Raw genomic sequence first — 19,928 nt, 5'->3', positions numbered from 1 at the left:
ATTGCAGTATGCATTTTAGACTCGAAAGGATTTCTGTCATCATTTTCGTGAAGCCCATTGGGCAATTACAATTACTTGGATCAGTTCTATGGACCCAAGTACTTATACATAAGATTTCCAACTTTAATTTTCGGGTTCTGCCCGTTTTGCTCATCATATGTTAATGGGTTCGTATTAAATACTAGTTTTTATGCCACGTCGTTTTGGTGCGTATTTGATAAGTAATGTTTTACTCTTTAAAAATATTATTATAAAATAAAATATATAAATTAATATATCATATTTCACAAAATAAATAAATAAATAAATAAATAATTTATGAGTATTATCGACAAAATAAAAATATTAGTACTGCAGCATCATAAATCATTATTTATGAGTGTTTTTTTTTTTTTATATATATTAGTAAAAATGATATTTTTTTGAGTTGGTGAGTTTATCAATTTTTTTTACCTAATTCATAGAATGTGAAATTGGTTAGAACTTTCAAATATGTATATGGTTCCATCTAAAATGTATATATACATTCCGAAATTGAAAAGAGAATTTGGAATTTAAGGATGCAATTCCTTTGTATGTAATGTTTGTTAATTATGTAATTTAGTATATTGGATATATGATCATAAGTTCTAATTACAAACCACTTTATTAGCTATATCCAGTTGGTTCTTTGTTAATCAATATTTATATCTTTAAATTCCTAAATTCAATTTAAGTTGTTTCGCAAAAACAGATTGATTCATATATTCTGAAATAGGGTTAACGATATTTTGCCAATCTGAATTATGATCATTTTTACACTTTGGTATTTTTTTGTGTCAATTTACCATCTCAACTTTACTAAATTTTGCACTTTGTTATTTACAACTATTTTCTATAAGTTTTTGTGACATGCACATGTGATATTTAAGGGTTATGAGATGTGATATTTTTCATATGTGCATAACATGTAATATTTTTTCGGCAAAAAAATCAGCAAAAAATGATCATATATGGTAAAGTGCAAATTTCACAAAGTTAATATGGTAAGTAGACATAAAAATAGTTGAGATGCTAAAAAAGGACATAGTTTGAATGAAAAAAAATAATTTACGTACCCTTTTGAATATCACCTAGATGGAGTGCTTGCGAGAATTTCTGTATGTCGAAAAGTGCTTATTGCATTAAAAAAGAAAAACTAAATGTTGTAATAGAATAAAAGAATTGGGAATATTTGTAGAAATTAATGAGAAGTAGATGAAAGTTAAAGTATGAGCTTTTGGGGAAAATTAACTTTTAAAAAGAATTTCATTGATTAAAGATCATTTTTTTCCTTGGATGGATATATACGATTTTTGTTTAAACTAAGTTTGTGCTTATCTTTTGTCAATGAATTTTTTAAAATTCCTAATTAAAAATAATAAAGTTTCTTTTAATAACTACATTTCATCTTTGATTATTTACATATAACTATTTTTTATATTATTATAATATCAACGATACAAAATTTTATGTTTAGTTAAACTAAGGTCCAAATAAAAAATACGATCGTTCACCAATATACACTAACTTTCTAGGATTTCTAAAAATAGTAAATTTCTCGTCATTAAATATAACCTCTTAATTCATATTTTTTTTTATAGTATATGAATAATATCAAATGATGTAGAGAATAAAATATAAAAAAAATTCAAAAATTTAAAATCGTGAAAATTTTAATTTTAATTTAATTTTATTTTATTTTTAGAGAAAGAGAACTATATGTATAATGCTCAAAACATTGCAAAAAAATTTTGGAATCCCGTTCAGCCCAAGAGACTGGATGTTAGATAGAAGGTTATCTAAACCTGGGCCTCAACAGTGTGAAAAGCAGGCCAATGAGGCCTAACTCAGTTGGCGAAGTTACGGCCTATGATTTTAGAGGTCATGGGTTTGAACTCCGCAAGATGCATGTTGTCTGCTGTATAGCAGGAACTGATCTACTGGATAGTAAAATTTGTTGTCTACTCTAATAATAGGTGTTGTTGAGTAGGATATAATTATTGTAATAATCTTTGTTAGATATTAATATCGATATGAATTTCGATTCTGAGACGAATATTAAAAAATAAATTAAAAATATATAATGGATTTTGTAATTGGTATTGTAACAAAAGATAACATGTAAATAGAAAATTCTTCCAAATTTCGTCACAAATCCTCCTGTAAAATTTAATTTAACTAATATTTGTATATTGAACCACATTTGTAAAGGGTATAGAGACCCGTGCAAGTTTGTTATTGTAACTAATGTACTTGTAATTTTGATTAATGGATGAAACGAGAAATTTACCCTCAGAGCAACAATTCATCATGTGAAATTAAGTTTAGAAAGAGAATGTTTTAAGGACGAAACGTATTGAGTAGTGAAATTAAATAATAGTAACTTGATTTAAAAAATATTATATGGGATATTTATAGTGGTATTGGAAATTTTAGAATATGATAGAGTGTATGTATTTATTATGTGGCTTGCAAGTAAAATTACTTTTTTATCCTTGTAAAAAAATGGATACTACCAACATATACATCATAGCCCACACTCTTGGATGAGTTGCTAGGACAAGTAAGTCGTCTGAGAGTAAAAAGACACAAGAAGTATTTAGAACCTTAATTTAGTTTGAACAACAATTTGGGTCAATATTGAACAAGCTAATGGGGCCAAGTCCAAGTTGTTGGGACGGACACTGAGGAGGAGGTGGTGGTGGACCACAACTACTTGTTGGGGTGCGAGGATGCGTGTGGCCCTAAGGCTGGCCATAGCGAGCTCGAGGCACTAACCTTAAGGGTGGTGAACCTCAAGCTCGAGCTGGCGAGTCCTTAAGTATCTTGGGCTTGATTCTCTCTTTAGTGTTAAAGAAAAAGGAAAAGAAATATGTAACTCTATTACGAATTAAAAAGTTGATCTGAAAAACAAATGTGAGATATATGAGTTCTTGATCATGAATATCTAGGGTATCTTTTTTTGACTTATAGGGTTAATGATACTTTATCTTGGAGGGAGTGCAAGTGCAAATTTAAAAAGATTTCTTTGAGAAAAAAATATAATTTCACATATTAGAAGAGGTGTAAGTGTAATTAAACCAATATAACAAATAATTTAAATTAAAGCCATTTTCCTTCGACATATATATACATATAAATATATGTTTTCAACCTTAATCTTTCAATTGGCAATATATACGATATTGCAATGCATAGTTACTGCATTTGATATACATTTCAATAATCTCTGTAAGAAATTCTCAATTATTGTCCTATCTACAGTGCGGTAAAACAATTTCTATATAGTGAATCAACATAGTATATTACAACACAACAAAATTAATTTCTTAAAATATGTAAAAGAAAACTAAATTGCAAAATCAATACTAATTTTTCTCAATCACCGTTGTATTGTTGAGCAATATGTTAAAACTGATAGAAGTACTTGATAATTAAAAATAAGATCCTAAATTTAAAGAATGAAGACAAGTCACGACTAAAGAAAATGATGCAACTGACCGATTTGAAACGGGCGCGCGTGCGGCGCGTCGATCGGCCACAAGCGGTGGCGCATCCCTAACGGCAGCTTCCAATGGCCGATGACGGAGACACAGCATATCACTCATAAATGCAGCGGCCGTTCTCTTCTCCTCCTCTCAATGACAACAACGACGACTAGCAATAGATTTGAGGCCTCACGCGGCATACGACGACGGCGTTGACTCCAGTGGCGACGACGACACAAACGGCGGAGAAGAGGGCGCTCCAATTGCTGTAATTTTCACACAACAAAAGTGAGAGCAAACAACAAATGAGAAGGAAAAAAAATGGAGACCAAACAAGAAAAGAGAAGAAAAGAGAAAATTTGGGGAATAGAGAAGGCAAGAAGAACAAAAAATGAAAGAAGAAAAAAGAAAAGAAAAAAAGAAAAAAGAGAGGAAAGAAGAAAGAGAAGAAAAAATCAAAATAAAGAGAAAAGAAGAAAAAGAAGAAAACAAGAAAAAAGAGAAAAAGAAAAAATACAATAAAAAAAAAAGAAAGAGAGTTGAAAAATATTTTAAAGATAAAATCTGCAACACCTAGTCAAAGTGTGCAGAAATAAAACCCAAACATGGTTTTGTGTTTTGACTCATTTTAAACACAAATCCAAATATTGTGTATATGTTTGAAAACAAGAGGCTACATTGATGGAAACCCTAATTCCAGATTACTATTTTGAGATGAGAACGGCTGAAAAATAAGAGGGTTGTGAAGGGATAAAGAGAGAGTTGATATACTTAAATAGACACCCCTAATACCATACTGCTTCATGGATTGCTGCAGTTCCTAAAACACATAGAATGTCAAAATTGTATTAAATGAATAATAAAAGAAAGAAAATACAAATAAATACATTTTGCGCCCCAGACCCTCATAAAATTATTTGACAAAAATGACTTCTCACTTACTCTCTATATCTTTTATTTTACTCTCTGAAGTAAGTTAATTTATTCAAAAATCTTTTTGTATTTTATTTGTTTACAATGATGAATAGATTTATATAATGTTGATCGACATATATTTTATTTAATATTTATATGTATAACTCTACTCAAACTATGATTTAATTTTTATTACTGTTTAAATATTTGTCCTTTGTATTTTTCATAAACCATCTTTTATATATTTTGTTCAAGCTGTATATTAAATTTTTATTTTATAGTTTAATTATTTTTGTTCTTTTTCAGATTTTCTGTCTGTTTTGTTTTCGGCTCGCAAAAAAAAAGAGCAAATTCATTTGGTGCTAATAGGTATGTATTTCATTTAATATTAATTTGTATAATTTTTTTTAAATATTTACCATTTTTTATCTTTTACACACATATTATATATATATATAAATATATTATAGTTTCATCAAACTTCTTTTTATAGTTTACTTTTGTTAATATTTTTTTATTTTTATTATATTATTATTATGATTATGTATTCACATGATGTTTGCAAGATGGAAGGTGTCACCAGATTAATTTTAATTTGGATATATAATTTGTTTCCAGGACTATTTAAATTTAAATCAACTAAATTTTTGTTCATATTTTTCTTTACATTTATAGAATATATGTATTTTCATGTATGTCATTCAAACTCTTTTTCAAAAAATTCTTTATTTAATAAAATCTTATTTTATATCAATGAAAGTCATTTTGTTCTCTAATGGTCGCTGATAATGTTGTTATATTTATGATTTCATTAAACTTAACCATTTTATTTTCTCATTTCATGATGATATACTCCTTATCTTTTGATTTTAAAATTATTTTTTATGGTCCATCTTTTTTTATTTTTCAGTTGTCTTTATTATAACTTATTAACAATAAGTCTTTATTCTTGCTTTCTATTTTATTTTATTGTTTAAAAATTAAAATCGTTTTAGATTGATGTACTTTAGTATAGATTCTAACGAAAAGTGAATTATAAGAAAATAATACATTTAACTAATTTTTTATTTTTTATATTTTTTTATAGAGTTGGATATTTGTAAAAAAAAAAAAAAGAAAGTAATCTATATATTTAATAGATGTAATAATTTTATAAAAGTAATCCTTATAAAATACAAGTTATGGATAGTAGAAAATATTGTATATTTAGAAAAAATATAATTTTCAATAATAATCAAGATAGAGAAATTCAAAACTACTATATTTTATCTCAAAAATGGTAAAAAAAAAAAATATTTTACGAAATCGGCTTCACTAAGTTAAAATATTTATTTAATTTAAAAAGAAGAACTATACGAGTTCTACGCTAGTATATATATATTTAAGAGACAATTTAATAATTTTCTTTAAAAAAAGAAGAACAACATCCAACACCCTCTCCCTTTCTATGTTCTTCATTAGCATAATTTGCAAATTTGATTTTCATACTTTGACCACAATAATATCTATTTTGTCTTGATTTATTGACTATAAAAGTCAAATATACTTTCAAGAGGGCAAATTGTATTTAGCCCAAATTTCCTTCTAAATAATGAATACATTTTAGGTATTAATTTGTATAAGAATCTGATTATGGGATTCTCAATTACTGCTTAATTATTGAAATTCAACTCTGCATTATAGCCATTAATAAATCTTGACCTTATGAAAAATTGGATTATTTACTATTTAAGCTGCAGCAGAAGCCAATGATAAATTCGTGTAATTTGAAATAAGTTGAACGAAGAATTGGAAAAAGGAATCACTTTCATTTATTGCTGGGACGAAGTCTTCTGCCCTTTTTCAAGTACACACTCTTGTTCTTTAGAGTCAGATTGAAAAGGAAAACCAATTTGGTGGCTTTCATAAGCCACTTATAAAAGCCATAAGCTATTCCACACTCCTCTCTGCCTATTCACTTATTGTTGTTAGAACTTAGAAGAATTGAGTGCAACAACAATATTCAGACAGACATTGGCACTCTATATATATCAGGTGCATTTTATACACTTCATTTGCTTAGTTAATATATATATATATATATATATTTATACGTACGTATAATGTATAATTTTCATGAAAATCTGCAGAATATTGAAATAGAGATCAATTAATGGGAAAACTGCGGCTTGAAGTCGTAGTGCAGCTATTGATTCTTCTCGCTCATTCTCAGAATTTGTTGACGGGGTAAGTTCACAAATGTTGAGCCTCGTAGAAGATACCGAGAAAAATGCATTTTTAATCCTGTAATTGATATGGGTGGGAGTTCTGGTACGTTTTTATTTTAATTCTGTAATGAGGATAATAATTTTTTAAAAAAATAGCATATTAGTCCAATTTTTGTAGAAGAATGCCAATTTCGCTGGAAAAAAGCCCTTTGGCAATGAAAGTAGCATTTTTCAGATAGAAATTGAACTGAATGTGTGTGTTTGTGTTATTTTTTAAAATTATTGTCCTTGATTATAAAATTAAAATCAGAGTGAACCAAAAATGTAATCCCTGAAATTATAGGAAAAAATTGCATTTTCCCCAGAATGTCTGCATAACGGATTAGTTTTACAAAACTTTTCACTACTTTTAGTTCTTGGTGTGTGAATTCGGACAGATGTTTTCTAAAGTTTGAATCAAGAAAAAACTTTTGTCTTTGAATACTTTTTTGAGTCATAACTTCATCTGTTAGTAACAGATGTCTGCTCATCTCATGCATTTCAATTGGTTTTCGCGGCTGCTATATTCTGGGCACGAGACAACTCTTTTTCGGTGTATCTTTTATCATATTTTTGCGTTAGTATCTCATTAATGAGTCATTGTCAGGTATTTTTTCTCAAATTTTAAAATATAATTAAACTATATTATAATTTAAAAATTAGATCACATGCATATACGTGTGGGTGTGACATCAGTGTGTGACACAAAGGTGTATGATAAAAGATTTTTTACCATATCCGTTAGCTACGGATTATGATAAAATACATACCCCAAACCGGCCCATGTATTACGGCATGTAATAGTTATATTTTACAAATATATATGCACGCTAAAATATATTAAAATCATAATTTTTTTAAATAAATTACACGTTATGTTTGCAAAAATTAGTAAATGTTAATTATTTAATTTTGATCAAAACTAAAGTTCCATATTAATTTTATTTGATCATAGTAAATAATATTATGTCTTTCCTTAACTTTTTTATAATGTAGAAAATAACCTATTCTTTTACAGTGCATGCCCCAAATAGCATAGTTTATTTTGATCAACATATTAATTAGATGAGAATGACCATTCTATGTGGTTATTATACAGCCAGTAAATTCGTGTTTGGTGCGAAGAATTACCATTCTGATTAAATTACTCCTGACCATCAAATTTCTACAAGAATTTAATATATTTGTCATGTAATTGTTCGACTTTTCAGGCATTAATAGTTTTAATTATTTACTTTTTCTTGTTTACCGAAGTTAATTGCAAATTCACACCGCACTGGAATTTTACAGAGTTGCCAGCCACCATTTTTTGTGGTAAGATTCCGACAATTAACATTGTCGAAAATAACGTACCAAATTAAGTACCTGCGGCGTTTAAGCTGTTGAGGGACACAACATGACTAAGAAAATTACAGGCACTGAACTTAGAGAAATTATGTACTATGTTGTTCATGTCTAACTGAATAAGAATCTCAATCCTAGATGGATTAATGCAATATGTATATATGATTATAATCTGATGATCTGTTTGGTCAATTTCAGAGAAATGCTGCAAGAAGACGACGACGGTCAAGCTGTTTTGCCAGCTTCGTCGACAGTACATTTGCAACGACATAATCAGCATGTAAAACTACAGAACATGAAATTTAATATGTATTAATATGCCATGAATGAAATGTCTCGTGTGCTTGGAGAACTGCATAACTCTGATCGGGTTTGGTTGGATTTGAACCAATTATATGCAAGTGGAATACACTTGTTGTGTGATTGGTTACAGTTCAGGAAAGCCAAACCTGATTCGGGTAAAAAAATTTCCTCTGTTTAAACTGTACTGCACCAAGAAGCTTGTCGATTTTCCTAATAAGAAGTTGCGCAGGTTGTAATGAGTAACGGGATCGTCAATGTCACATTGACAGCACCAGGTGGGCTGGTCACGAGTATAACATATAAAGGGAGTGAAAACTTGCTGCAAACACAAAATAAAGAAGACAATAGAGGGTATGCCTCCAAATTCATGTAATTCTATTTTCCTCGTAATCACGACTTGTTTTTCAAGATGGATGCCCAATAAATTGCTTTATTAAATTTCTCGACTCTATGTGAACGCAACATTGTGGTTTGTGGACGTTATACAGGTATTGGGATGTCGTTTGGACCAAGCCAGGGGGTCATGACATCATGGATAAGTAAGTACGATCTTTATAATAACTTTTTATTAAACGAAAACTAAATTTCGTCTTATCGTGCTACTCTGATAATTCATGTGGCACATACTCAGAACCGGTAACATCATAGTACCACATTCTAATATGTTGTAATGATGTGATAACCTACTTTTCTAGACTCTGTAGTGTACGTAGAATTTCATTGAAGAGATGTCGATGTGCAGGTTGCTAGGAACAAGGTATAAGGTTATACGACGAAATAGGGATCACACGGAGATTTCTTTTACAACAACATGGACAGTTGGTAGCGCGAGAGTTCCTTTGAACGTTGACAAAAGGTTGTCGCAACCTTAAATTCTCCATACTCATACCATATAGACGTGTGTATATAATACATATTTCATTGTTCAATCCATGTCTGAATTGGTTAACATGCACTTGAGATCGTTTTGCAGATATGTAATGCTTAGAGACTCCCCTGGATTTTATTCGTATGCTGTGCTTGAACGTTTAAAAGGATGGCCAGCTTTTGACATCCAGGAAGCAAGAATTGTGTTCAAACTTGAAGAAAACAGGTGCTGAAAACTATGTTTCACTTATTTATATATGTTAATGTTAGACAAGCGGACAAATATGATTTTTCACTATGGTCATGGTTAAAAGTAACAAATTGTAGCATATGCTGATTAACTACAACTGCGCAACGGCTATTATTGCCAGTGGTTTTGCGAGCGAGGTCAAAACATTTGCTACAACTAAAAACTATGGTATAAATTTTGGCCATACGTATGTAAATTTATAACAAATGTTGATTAGTCATGGTCAAGACTTAAGTTTTCATATCAGTTTGATCATGGTAAATAGTATTGGTTTACTATGATTTTCAAGCCCAAGTAATTTATAGTGCAGGAAATAATAACTTTTCTTGCATAGAGGGAAAAATCATGGAAATGTGCTAAAAAGGCAAATAAATAGTGTACTCAGTGAATCTAGTCACATGCGCATCACGTGCATTTTTTCGATCATTTTTTTTCTCAATATACGAAGATTTAAAATTATAACACAAAATTACCAAAATGTATCCATAAAGAACTAAATTGTCAATTCACCCCACAATTACAGAATTTTATAAAATTGTCAATTCACCAGCAATTATAGAACTAAAATTGTAATTTTGTATATTAGAAGTTTCTACTGTCAATTTCATGAAGAAATATTTAATCTTGGTTTAATGTATTATGGGTAATTTGTATAGTCATATTACATACTAATTCCACGTGCAGGTTTCAGTACATGGCTATGTCCGATGAAAGGCAAAGGGTCATGCCAATGTCTGTGGATCGCTACACCGGTCAAGTTCTTGATTATCCAGAAGCTGTACTCTTGACGCGTCCAACTAATCCTGAGCTCAAAGGGGAGGTATATATGTTTAAATTTTCATTCATACAACTAAATATATATATTTTTTTTTGAGTAATACGTAGATTCAACCAATACATCGATATGACTAAAATCAGTAGACAAATTATAATACGTAATATAGAAAATGGTGTTTTTTTAAATTTTTTTAATTTTGAACAAAAATAGTACAATATCTTATGATTCTTGCTCATTTATTTGGAAATTTTTGCCACATGTTATTTAACTTGTCCATAATATTCTCGAATATAATAAATATATTCTATATATGCAATTCATTAAGTAGTTATTACAGTACTAGCTAGTCATTGCAAAAAGAAAAAAAAATATAAGATTAGCGATAAAAAAAAAAAAACAAGTGATAATTTTAATATTTTCAGTAATTTTTTATATTTAATGACAAGAATTTTTATTTTATCACGACACTAAATTTATGATTTATAATAGTAATTATTATTTCGTAAAAGTTCTTATTACAAGGAACTAGAGACAAAAAAATTTGTGCATAATATTGTCACTAAACACAATTAATAATACACACATAATGACGGCCTAGCTAGTAATGCTAAATAATTATTGTCATTATAGATGCATTATTAACTATCTATACTAACTTTATACAATAATTTTGTCGCTAAAAATTATATAATGGCAAAATAAAAATTTTTGTCACTTAATGTATATTTTTGTTAACAGTTTAAAAATTTTCACTTGATATTTTATTACTAATATTATGTTTTATTTTAGTGAGCAGCAACATTGGAATTGATCAGAAACTTTAATCCTAAATTTTATTCAAACTTGTTAACATAAAGTTGGGTTTATTTAGAGAGTGCTTTATAAATAATTACATATGTATATATATATATATATATATTAACCACGATTAAATAAAAATTAATACAAAATGTATATTATTCACCATGAAAACTATTTTTACCATGATTGATTTTTAGCCATGATAAATATTTTAACCACTCGCGAAACCTACGAATGATAACCGTTGCATGGTTGTGGTCAATAACTAAGAACCATGATTATTTATTTTTAACCATAACAATTGAGCATAATTAAATGTTAGATTTCTTCTTGAGTTTGAGTTCTTGGTTTTCAAAAGTGTTGGAACAATGACATCTCCAATGATCATTTTTCTCCAAGTAACCTAAGCATAAATTATCCTTACAAATTAATGTTCATTTGTGTGCATATCATATTAGGTGGATGACAAATACCTATACTCATGTGATAACAAAAACAACAAGGTGCATGGGTGGGTGAGCAACGACCATGTGGGATTTTGGATGATAACACCCAGCAATGAGTTCCGTACGGGTGGACCCTTTAAACAAGATCTTACGTCACATGTTGGTCCAACTCTGCTTTCAGTAAGTATTTTTTGCTATCAAATTTATTATTCATCTCTTGCATCTTATAGATAATAAGGACAAAGAAAAAATAAAAAAGAAAAAACCTTTTTAATTTTTCTTCTAGTTTACTTGCCAAAAGTTCTAATTAAAATCGAATTTAATTGATCTAAATTAATTATATGGCAAGTGTAACACACTTATCGTGTAATTGATGAAAAGTTCAAAAAAAGTGATCAATCATATATACACTTGTTTTGTAATTGGTTGGGTTAGATTGAACCTGATTTAGATAAAAAAATTCTATTTTTTCATTATTTCCATTGAAAATTGGAATAAATTCTATAGGAAAAATATAATTTTAATCCTCTAACTATCAAATCTGACAATTTTGATCGTTGAAATCAAATATCATAATTAAGTCCTGTAGGAGTAGTATAACAACTACTTATTAGTTTATACTTTTACGATGCCATACTGATAATAAAACCTTCTGATTCAGATTAAATTCAATTTATCTCCTGTAATATGTAAAGTGAGCAAATAAAAATTCTTGTGGGAAAAATAATTAGCAAATTACCCCCTTGTGTTTCGAAAAATGAAGCAAATTATCCCCTACTTTAGCTAAGGGGATAAAATTTGCTTCATTTTTCAAAATATAGGGAATAATTTGCTATTTTATTTTTTAACAATGGATTTTTTAGTAATTTCTCATACCACAGGGGGGTGAATTGCATTTTTCCCTCTTATGATGCTAGTGGAAGTGTATATATTGAAGATTAATTTTTGTTAAGATTAACGATAGAGGGAGTGTTTGCAAGTGCTTTACACTAATATTTTTCAGCTTTTGGCTCTCTAAAATACTTTTAAAGTGTTTGGAATGCCAGTTTTTGTTTCTTAGATGGCTTAAAAAAGCTTTTTAAATCAAAAGCTAGAAGCACCTTGGGGGTGCTTTTAGTTGTTTCGGTATTTTTATAAATAAATTGAACTTTATTTTTTATTGCTTTACGCTTATTATAATAATCTTAATTCAATTTTACTGTTTTTAATTTATTTTTAAAATTATATATTTAAAGTTGATATCGGAGTTTTCAAATAATTTAATTTTTAAAAATAATTAAATTTACACTTTTATGTATTTAATATTTTATGTGCTATATAATCTAATTATATTATTTAGTGCACATATTGTTATTTAATTAATTAATAAATAATTAATTTTTGCAATCACATAAGTCTAATTATTGTGTATGAATGAATAATTATATTACTTAATGGGAGTATTATTAAATTGACAAACACTAAGTGAAATAATAAGCAAAAAAATATTATCTTTATAACACATAGAGACAAAACAGTCTTTCATCAATTAAGTTTATTTTAAAAAGTGATTTTTCTCCAAACACTATCCAATTTAGCTTTTATCTACTTTTAACCTTTTTTACAAATACTATCCACTTTTAATTTTTACTACAACTTCAATTTTTATTTTAGTTTTTTACAAAAATCACTTCTTCTAAAAGTAGAAGTTTTTGCAAATACTCCCATAATTTGGTTAAGATTAATAATATCCATAATTCAACTTCATAATAATGAATTTGGTAGTGTTATTAATATAGTGACAAAAAGTAGTCGATAAAATTGTCATTAAAAATAATTAATAACACATATATAATAACAATTTCGTTATACTCCCCCCCCCCCCCTTCAGCGCCGACTATGCTGAAATGGGGGGTTCGGCCTGAGCCAAAATTTAAAATTATTACTTGATATTTTATCATTGAAATTATCTTTTACACATAAGAAATAACATTGTTTATGCAAAGATGTTTATCAGCACACACTACGCTGGGGAAGATCTTGCTCTCAAGTTTCAAAGTGAAGAGTACTGGAAAAAGGTGTTTGGCCCAGTTTACATCTATCTCAACTCTGATGCTTCTTCAAAGACGAATCCTTCCATCCTCTGGAACGATGCGAAACAAAGGGTATTAATTAGTTTTTAGGGTAAACTACAAAAGGCACTTATGAAATTTATCATAATTATAAATATTTTTTAGTTATTTGAACAATTATAAGTACCTTTTGTAAAATTATAAATAGCCTCACATATTAACCCCGTGTAATAGCACATTGTGGGGGATATTTATTTATTTATAATTTAAAAAATATTTATAATTTTTTAAATAACGAAAATACATTTATAATTAAAGCAAATTTCGAGGATGGCCCTTTCTAATTTACTCTAGTTTTCAATCATTTGACTGCATGTTGTAAGAGAAAACATCATTTGGGATCATCTCACATAATTCTTTTGTTTTGTAATGGATCAGATGCAAATGGAGGAGGGTAGTTGGCCGTATAATTTCCCACTTTCAGAAGACTTCCTTAAATCCAATCAAAGAGGAGCTGCTAGAGGTCAATTACTTGTTCATGATTGGTATGTACAATACAAAAAATAAATTTTAATATTATCTATTATAATTAAAAAAAATTGGTTCTATAACTTAAATTTAATTATGATAAATTAATATTTATTACGATTTTATTTATAGCCAACATATTTGCTATAATTTTTAACTGTAACTAATGTCGGCCTCACTTTCAGAAGCAACGACTAATATATTTTGTGTAATCGTGATTAGTTAGTATTTGGAACGATCTTGTACTTTTAAGCATAGATATTAACCATAATGAAAAATCATATGTTTTTTAGTGGTATTTAAGAAAAAGTGAAAAATGAGATACATCACCATTTTGCATCATTGGATTCTTAAACATGTACCTGAGTAGGGCTATTAGCTACAATCTTATTGGTTATGTACTAAAATTATGATAAATAATTATTATAAATTATGATTAAATAAAAATTAATGCAAAAATTTATATTATCAATCATAGAAGTTATTTTTGCTATGACTCATATTTTTGCCACAGTTTTTAGCCACTCAGAAAAATTATTACCAACACGGTTGCATGACCACAATTAATAACTATTTACTATGATTATTTATAATTATCATGATTAATTATTGAATTTCTTCTAGTGTTACAACCTTTATTTATAGGGACAAACTCCTTGGGATTGAAAATGTATTTCATCAATAATATCTTTATAAAATAACTGTTAGTGACTATTAGTTGATGATTATCTTAACATTATTTATAAATAATATTACAAGAACCTTATTTCATATTTTTGTTCCATTTGAATCACAACTGGATTAGAATGGACAAATATAAGGTAGTCATTTCCTTGTCATCTAGCTTTTTTAGGTAGTTTGTTTTGTACATAATATAAAAGTATTTTGGAGAAATGAGATCGTGTTTTAGAATGTCTTTTTATACATCAATTATAATTGATGTGACGTGTAAAATATATTTGATAAATGATAAAACTGTCATATAGGTTATGTGGCATGTTTCTTTAGATGGAGAAAGTTACAAAAAGTTTCTAGAGATTCCTTAGAACTTACGAATAAACATTGCTTTCTGGAAAAAAAATCTTAAATGGAATTTAAAAAAAATATTTCTGTAAATTTTAACGCTTCACGTTAATATATATTTTAAAGGTACAAAAATAAAAAGGCTCTGCCTGGAGCATCAAGCTATGTCGGATTGGCACCACCAGGAGCCGTTGGGTCATGGCAATTGGAAAACAGGGTATATATATATCTTTCATCCAATCTCGAGTCTTCCTAATAAAGTCGCACTTCCCTTAACTTTGGATGCTAATTAAAGCTTATGGGATTTTTCTATTAGGGTTATCAATTTTGGACACAAACAGACCAAGAAGGAAATTTCTTGATTAAAAATGTGATACCCGGGACTTATAGCTTGTTTGCATGGGTTCCTGGTACTATTGGGGATTACAAACATAGATCTGACATCACCATCTCCCCAGGATCCATTGTTGAGCTGAGAAATGTGGTTTTTGAGGCTCCAAGGAAAGGTGCAACATTATGGGAGATTGGAGTACCTGATCGCACAGCTGCTGAGTTTTTCATTCCAAATCCTGACCCAAAATTCAAGATCCACCAATATGAAAGACCAATTGAAAGGTTTTTATTCAAATTGAAACTATTGTCTTCTCTTTATGAAGACAAGCCTATGAGTATCTGATGGATCATAACTCAATATTATCATTTTACAGGTTTAGACAATACGGACTATGGACAGGTTACACAGATCATTATCCGCACACAGACTTAGTATATACAGTTGGACAAAGTGACTATGAAAAAGATTGGTTTTTTGCACATGTTACAAGGTACATTCTCTTCCTCGTACTTCTAGTAATTTTAGTGCATGTTTCCTTAAGAAACTATTCTCCAGGAATCTCCCTAGTGCATGTTTCCTTAAGAAACTATTCTCCAGGAATCTGGGAGATCGACAGTTTCAAGCAACGACATGGCAAATTCTATTCAACCTCACGAAGGTTACAAAAGGAGCAAATTACACTCTCCAAATAGCACTCGCTTCGGCTAATCAAGCTGAACTACAAGTATGGCAGTCTATTTCAAACATTTTAACTTCAAGATTTTCAGCAAAAATAGAAAATTCACAATTTTTCTGCTTAATAGACGCATATAAGCTACTAACTCTCTGTCATCTAAATCAACGACGAACCATTGGTTTTGTAGCGGATAATGTTAATAATTTTTTCCCCGCATGTTTCAAGGTACGCGTCAACGACCAAAAATCTCTTCCACATTTTACAACAAGATTGATAGGCAGGGATAATGCACTAGCGAGGCATGGCATTCATGGGTTGTACCATTTGTATAGTATTGACATAACAGGCAGTCGACTTATCAATGGAACGAATACTATTTTCTTGACACAGGCAAGAAGTCAAGGACCTTTTAGAGAAGTCATGTATGATTACATACGTCTGGAAGGGCCATCTACCTAAAAACTTGTCAATGGAACCTGTTGTATCATTTATTTCCATAATCAAAGCTCTATAATACGTACAAATGCCTCTTTGTTGTTTTCATGATTCCATCTATTTGGTATGTTATTATTCATTTATAGTGAATTTTTGAAGAAAATCAACTTGGTATTAGCAGTCTCAATGTGGTCTGGCGCAACATCTCTAAGTTCTTTCAATCTAAATTTTCATTATTACTAGAGTTAATTAAACTAAACCTCCTCTAAAAATACAAAATTATGCGTTCCCCAAAAATATTTAAGAAATTATACTTACATCCCCTCAAAAGTTTATTGTTTACACATGTCCCTCTTTTGTCAGAATTTAGACAAAAAATACTAACATTAGCAAAATAATTATATAAATTTTTAATTTTACCCCTTATTCAACATTCCCGTGTAATAATTGAGTTAACTAAAAAAAATAGTAACTCAAATAAATAATAAAGCAACAAGGAAGGAGAGTAAAACAAGACAAAAAGGACAAGAAGCGCCATGGCAAAGTTTGAATTTATGCAGCAACTCAATTTCCAAAGCGCATGCACATGGAAGAATTGATCCGGAGAAGCCTTAGTAGCCTGTAGACTGCAATCAGAATAAATTTGCATGTACAAATCCTCCAAACAAATCTGCAAACACAGCCTATGGAATTCAACGATCAATGCCAAACAACATTATGCTTGGTTTCAACTTTATAACAACCGGCACTTGACCTCAAAGTTGATAGGCAAAGAAATATATGCTTGCCGTTTGAAATCTCCATATCCTAAGTAGAATTTTTCTTGTACATTCACAAAAAAACCATGGTTGTGTGAGGGGGCAATTCTATCACCAATGCTTCAAGTTCTCTTTGACAAATTAGCATAAGGGAGAAGTTGGTGATTTAAAAAAAAAAAAAAAACAAAGAAATAACATCGATGACTTAGTGATGGAAGAGCTGAATGCCTATCTCACCGATGCTACCAAGACTTCACATTTTCCCTAATCGTCAACTAAATTTTGTACTTCATCAGAAAATGGGTCGAAAGATAAGCTTTGGAAATTCATGACAAATATATATCATTCTAGTCATGCAAACTTCTCAAATACACTACAATGTATACATCATGTAAACTCAAGCATTGAGAGTCTAATTAAGCCAGAAACAGAAGTCTGAGAGAACTTGGTACTCAAATAAAACCTCGAAATATGGAACCAACTGCAAAGATTATGAGATTACGAGTTGAAAAGTGTTACCGTAACAAGCTGACCGAATTTCGAAGAGGAAGCTCCAAATTCGCAGCACCGCAGTGACAGAAAAAACGCTGCAGAAGTTCAAACATTAACACAAACATCTTGTGTGCGTACCAAAAAAACTAAAGAAAACAGATACATAATCAACTGATGGAACATACACCAAGAGTGCCGATGATCATTGTGGTGATCGCCGGATTCAAGCTACCTATATAGGCATTAGTTTCAGTTGTTTAGTCCAAATCAACTTGGTGATTCCTTTTTCCAATTGAACTCAAATTCGAACAGCTCATGTCAAATGGAGCTTAGGATATTTACCAATCCAATTACCTATTAGAGTTCTAGCCGAAGTCTATGTTGAGTTTGAACTCAATTTCTCTATATCCATGACTCCAAATAACCCACTTCAGCTGTTAGCTTCAGAAGAGAAGAAAAGAATTGGATGCATGCAAGTACTGAAAAATTATGGAACCTTCTTAAATGAGAGGAAAATTAATTTTGCGATCAATTACAAATTAAATAATAACAAGTGTCAAATAATATAATCTTTATCAAATATAATATTTTGTATTTATATTTTTAAATTTACTAAATTAATTTCAAATGCAAATAGTTAATTTAATCAATATTTTGATATATATATTTTATTGTAAAATTAATGGACGACAAGTGTCAAAATGAAGTGTTTTCGGCAATCAAATCATCCAGTAAAAAATTTTAGCCAATCGAATGTCTTCCATGTGGAGGAGCTGCATGTACGCTCCAATCGGATCAAGATAAATAATTTAATATTTATCTTTTTAAAATATACAAATGTTAAATAGATAATATCAAAGTTGACTAATCATATATAAAATTTATTTATCTCTTCCAGTTGTAGTGTTTAATTTTAGGATTATAGGTGCTAAGCCATCGAATTAACATTATAAATATCCAAATATATATTTTCAAGAAGATTTAAGTAACAAATTCACTTCCAAATCCTCAAATCCAAAATCAAGAATGTAACGTTTGATTTAGGAATACAGGCGTCGACCCTCAAATCAACGTTATAGATTTTTCCTTTGATACAAATACTACTTTTAAATAAAAAAATTAGGGCATAGAATAACGATTGTACTCATTTTGATATTTTAATTTAAATATTTTATTTGTAGTAATTTTCTTCTGTTCTAATTTACAAACACAATAAAATTAGCACTAACATGGTAACCGAATACCTGATTTTTAAAAGTCGGGTCGAATTTCAAATAGTACTCTTCTACCCTAACTGTCTGATCGTGTACCCAATATTTAAAAAAATAATTTATTTTATTTTCATTTCTCCTCCTCTCAATCTTCTTCTTTATTCAAATCTTATTCTTCTTCTTTCCCAACAAAAAAACTATCTTTTAAATTTTCTTCTAGTTTCCTCTTATTCTCACAATTTATAGTTCTAACAAACCCTAAAATGTAGGTAAAATAAGTTTATCAAACTCAAATGTTAGTGCTCAATATTTAATTGTTTTACGTTTTTAGTTTTATTTTATTTATTTTCACATTTCATTATTTAGTTAGTTGATTGAAGTTAAATTTTTTAATTTTTACTATACTAAAATGATTAAAATCGTATATTAAAATATTTATAATTTTTAATTTTAAAATACTTTTTAATAAAAAAAATAAGAAAATAAAAAAAAAAGAATTCTTGAAACAAAAATTGAGATTGTCCAAACAGCCTCTGTTTTTGTGTTAAGAAATTGTTCAGCTTCTCTTAAGAAGCTAATAACATATATATATTAAAAAGGGGTGAATAGCAATTTACCCCCTATGATATTAAAAATGAGGATATTATCCTCCTATAAAAAAAATATAGCAATTTACCTTCCTGTACTTTTTAAAATGAAGCAATTTACCTCCTTATACATAGAGGTAAAATTGCTTCATTTTAAAAAATATAAGAAGGTAAATTATTGTATTTTAAGAAATATAGGAAGAATTCAATCCGAACTACATGAGCACGACCCGACGCCACCCCTCGCATGAAACATGTGTTTACATTGGCTTTTTACTATTGAAAATTGACTATTGTACCTTTATAAATACTTCATTATTGCTACCAAATCTTAGTGTTTAATATTTGGTTGACAAAATTAAATCGAACAAAAA

General features: G+C 29.1%; 1 protein-coding gene and 1 long non-coding RNA gene across 4 annotated transcripts; one reads left to right on the top strand and one right to left on the bottom strand.

Annotated features, from left to right (window-relative positions):
- Positions 1 to 6,372: 6,372 nt before the first annotated feature.
- On the top strand, positions 6,373 to 16,591 carry LOC105178223 (uncharacterized). Its single transcript, XM_011101649.3, has 16 exons — positions 6,373 to 6,458; positions 6,554 to 6,650; positions 8,213 to 8,294; positions 8,547 to 8,668; positions 8,806 to 8,856; positions 9,060 to 9,173; positions 9,291 to 9,410; positions 10,119 to 10,254; positions 11,472 to 11,639; positions 13,445 to 13,603; positions 13,949 to 14,055; positions 15,188 to 15,278; positions 15,378 to 15,676; positions 15,769 to 15,885; positions 15,993 to 16,119; positions 16,297 to 16,591. Exons 2-16 carry the CDS (start codon positions 6,577 to 6,579, stop codon positions 16,528 to 16,530), a joined length of 2,001 nt encoding a protein of 666 aa, XP_011099951.1. The 5' UTR covers positions 6,373 to 6,458; positions 6,554 to 6,576; the 3' UTR covers positions 16,531 to 16,591.
- A 280-nt stretch (positions 16,592 to 16,871) lies between these two features.
- On the bottom strand, positions 16,872 to 18,275 carry LOC105178224 (uncharacterized). 3 transcript variants are annotated; one of them, XR_016067593.1, is made up of 4 exons: positions 18,111 to 18,275; positions 17,942 to 17,988; positions 17,784 to 17,851; positions 16,872 to 17,189 (listed from the first exon to the last, which is right to left on the bottom strand). It is a non-coding gene; the product is annotated as an uncharacterized LOC105178224 (long non-coding RNA). The 3 variants fall into 3 exon arrangements; XR_002288378.2 differs by having other exon boundaries at positions 16,872 to 17,176; XR_016067592.1 differs by having other exon boundaries at positions 16,872 to 17,132.
- Positions 18,276 to 19,928: the final 1,653 nt, after the last annotated feature.

This window comes from Sesamum indicum, linkage group LG9 (assembly GCF_026168435.1).
Source record: "Sesamum indicum cultivar Baizhima isolate 11 linkage group LG9, ASM2616843v1, whole genome shotgun sequence".
Taxonomy (NCBI): Eukaryota; Viridiplantae; Streptophyta; class Magnoliopsida; order Lamiales; family Pedaliaceae; genus Sesamum; species Sesamum indicum.
Note: the sequence above shows the minus strand (reverse complement) of the source record. Positions and strands in the feature narration are given on the sequence as shown.

Excerpts from the sequence above, each read along its gene's own strand:
- LOC105178223 (XM_011101649.3), top strand. The coding sequence starts at position 6,577 with ATGGGAAAACTGCGGCTTGAAGTCGTAGTGCAGCTATTGATTCTTCTC. Across the intron at positions 9,411-10,118 it reads TTCAAACTTGAAGAAAACAG|GTTTCAGTACATGGCTATGT; the intron begins GTGCTGAAAACT and ends TTCCACGTGCAG. Across the intron at positions 10,255-11,471 it reads ATCCTGAGCTCAAAGGGGAG|GTGGATGACAAATACCTATA; the intron begins GTATATATGTTT and ends ATATCATATTAG.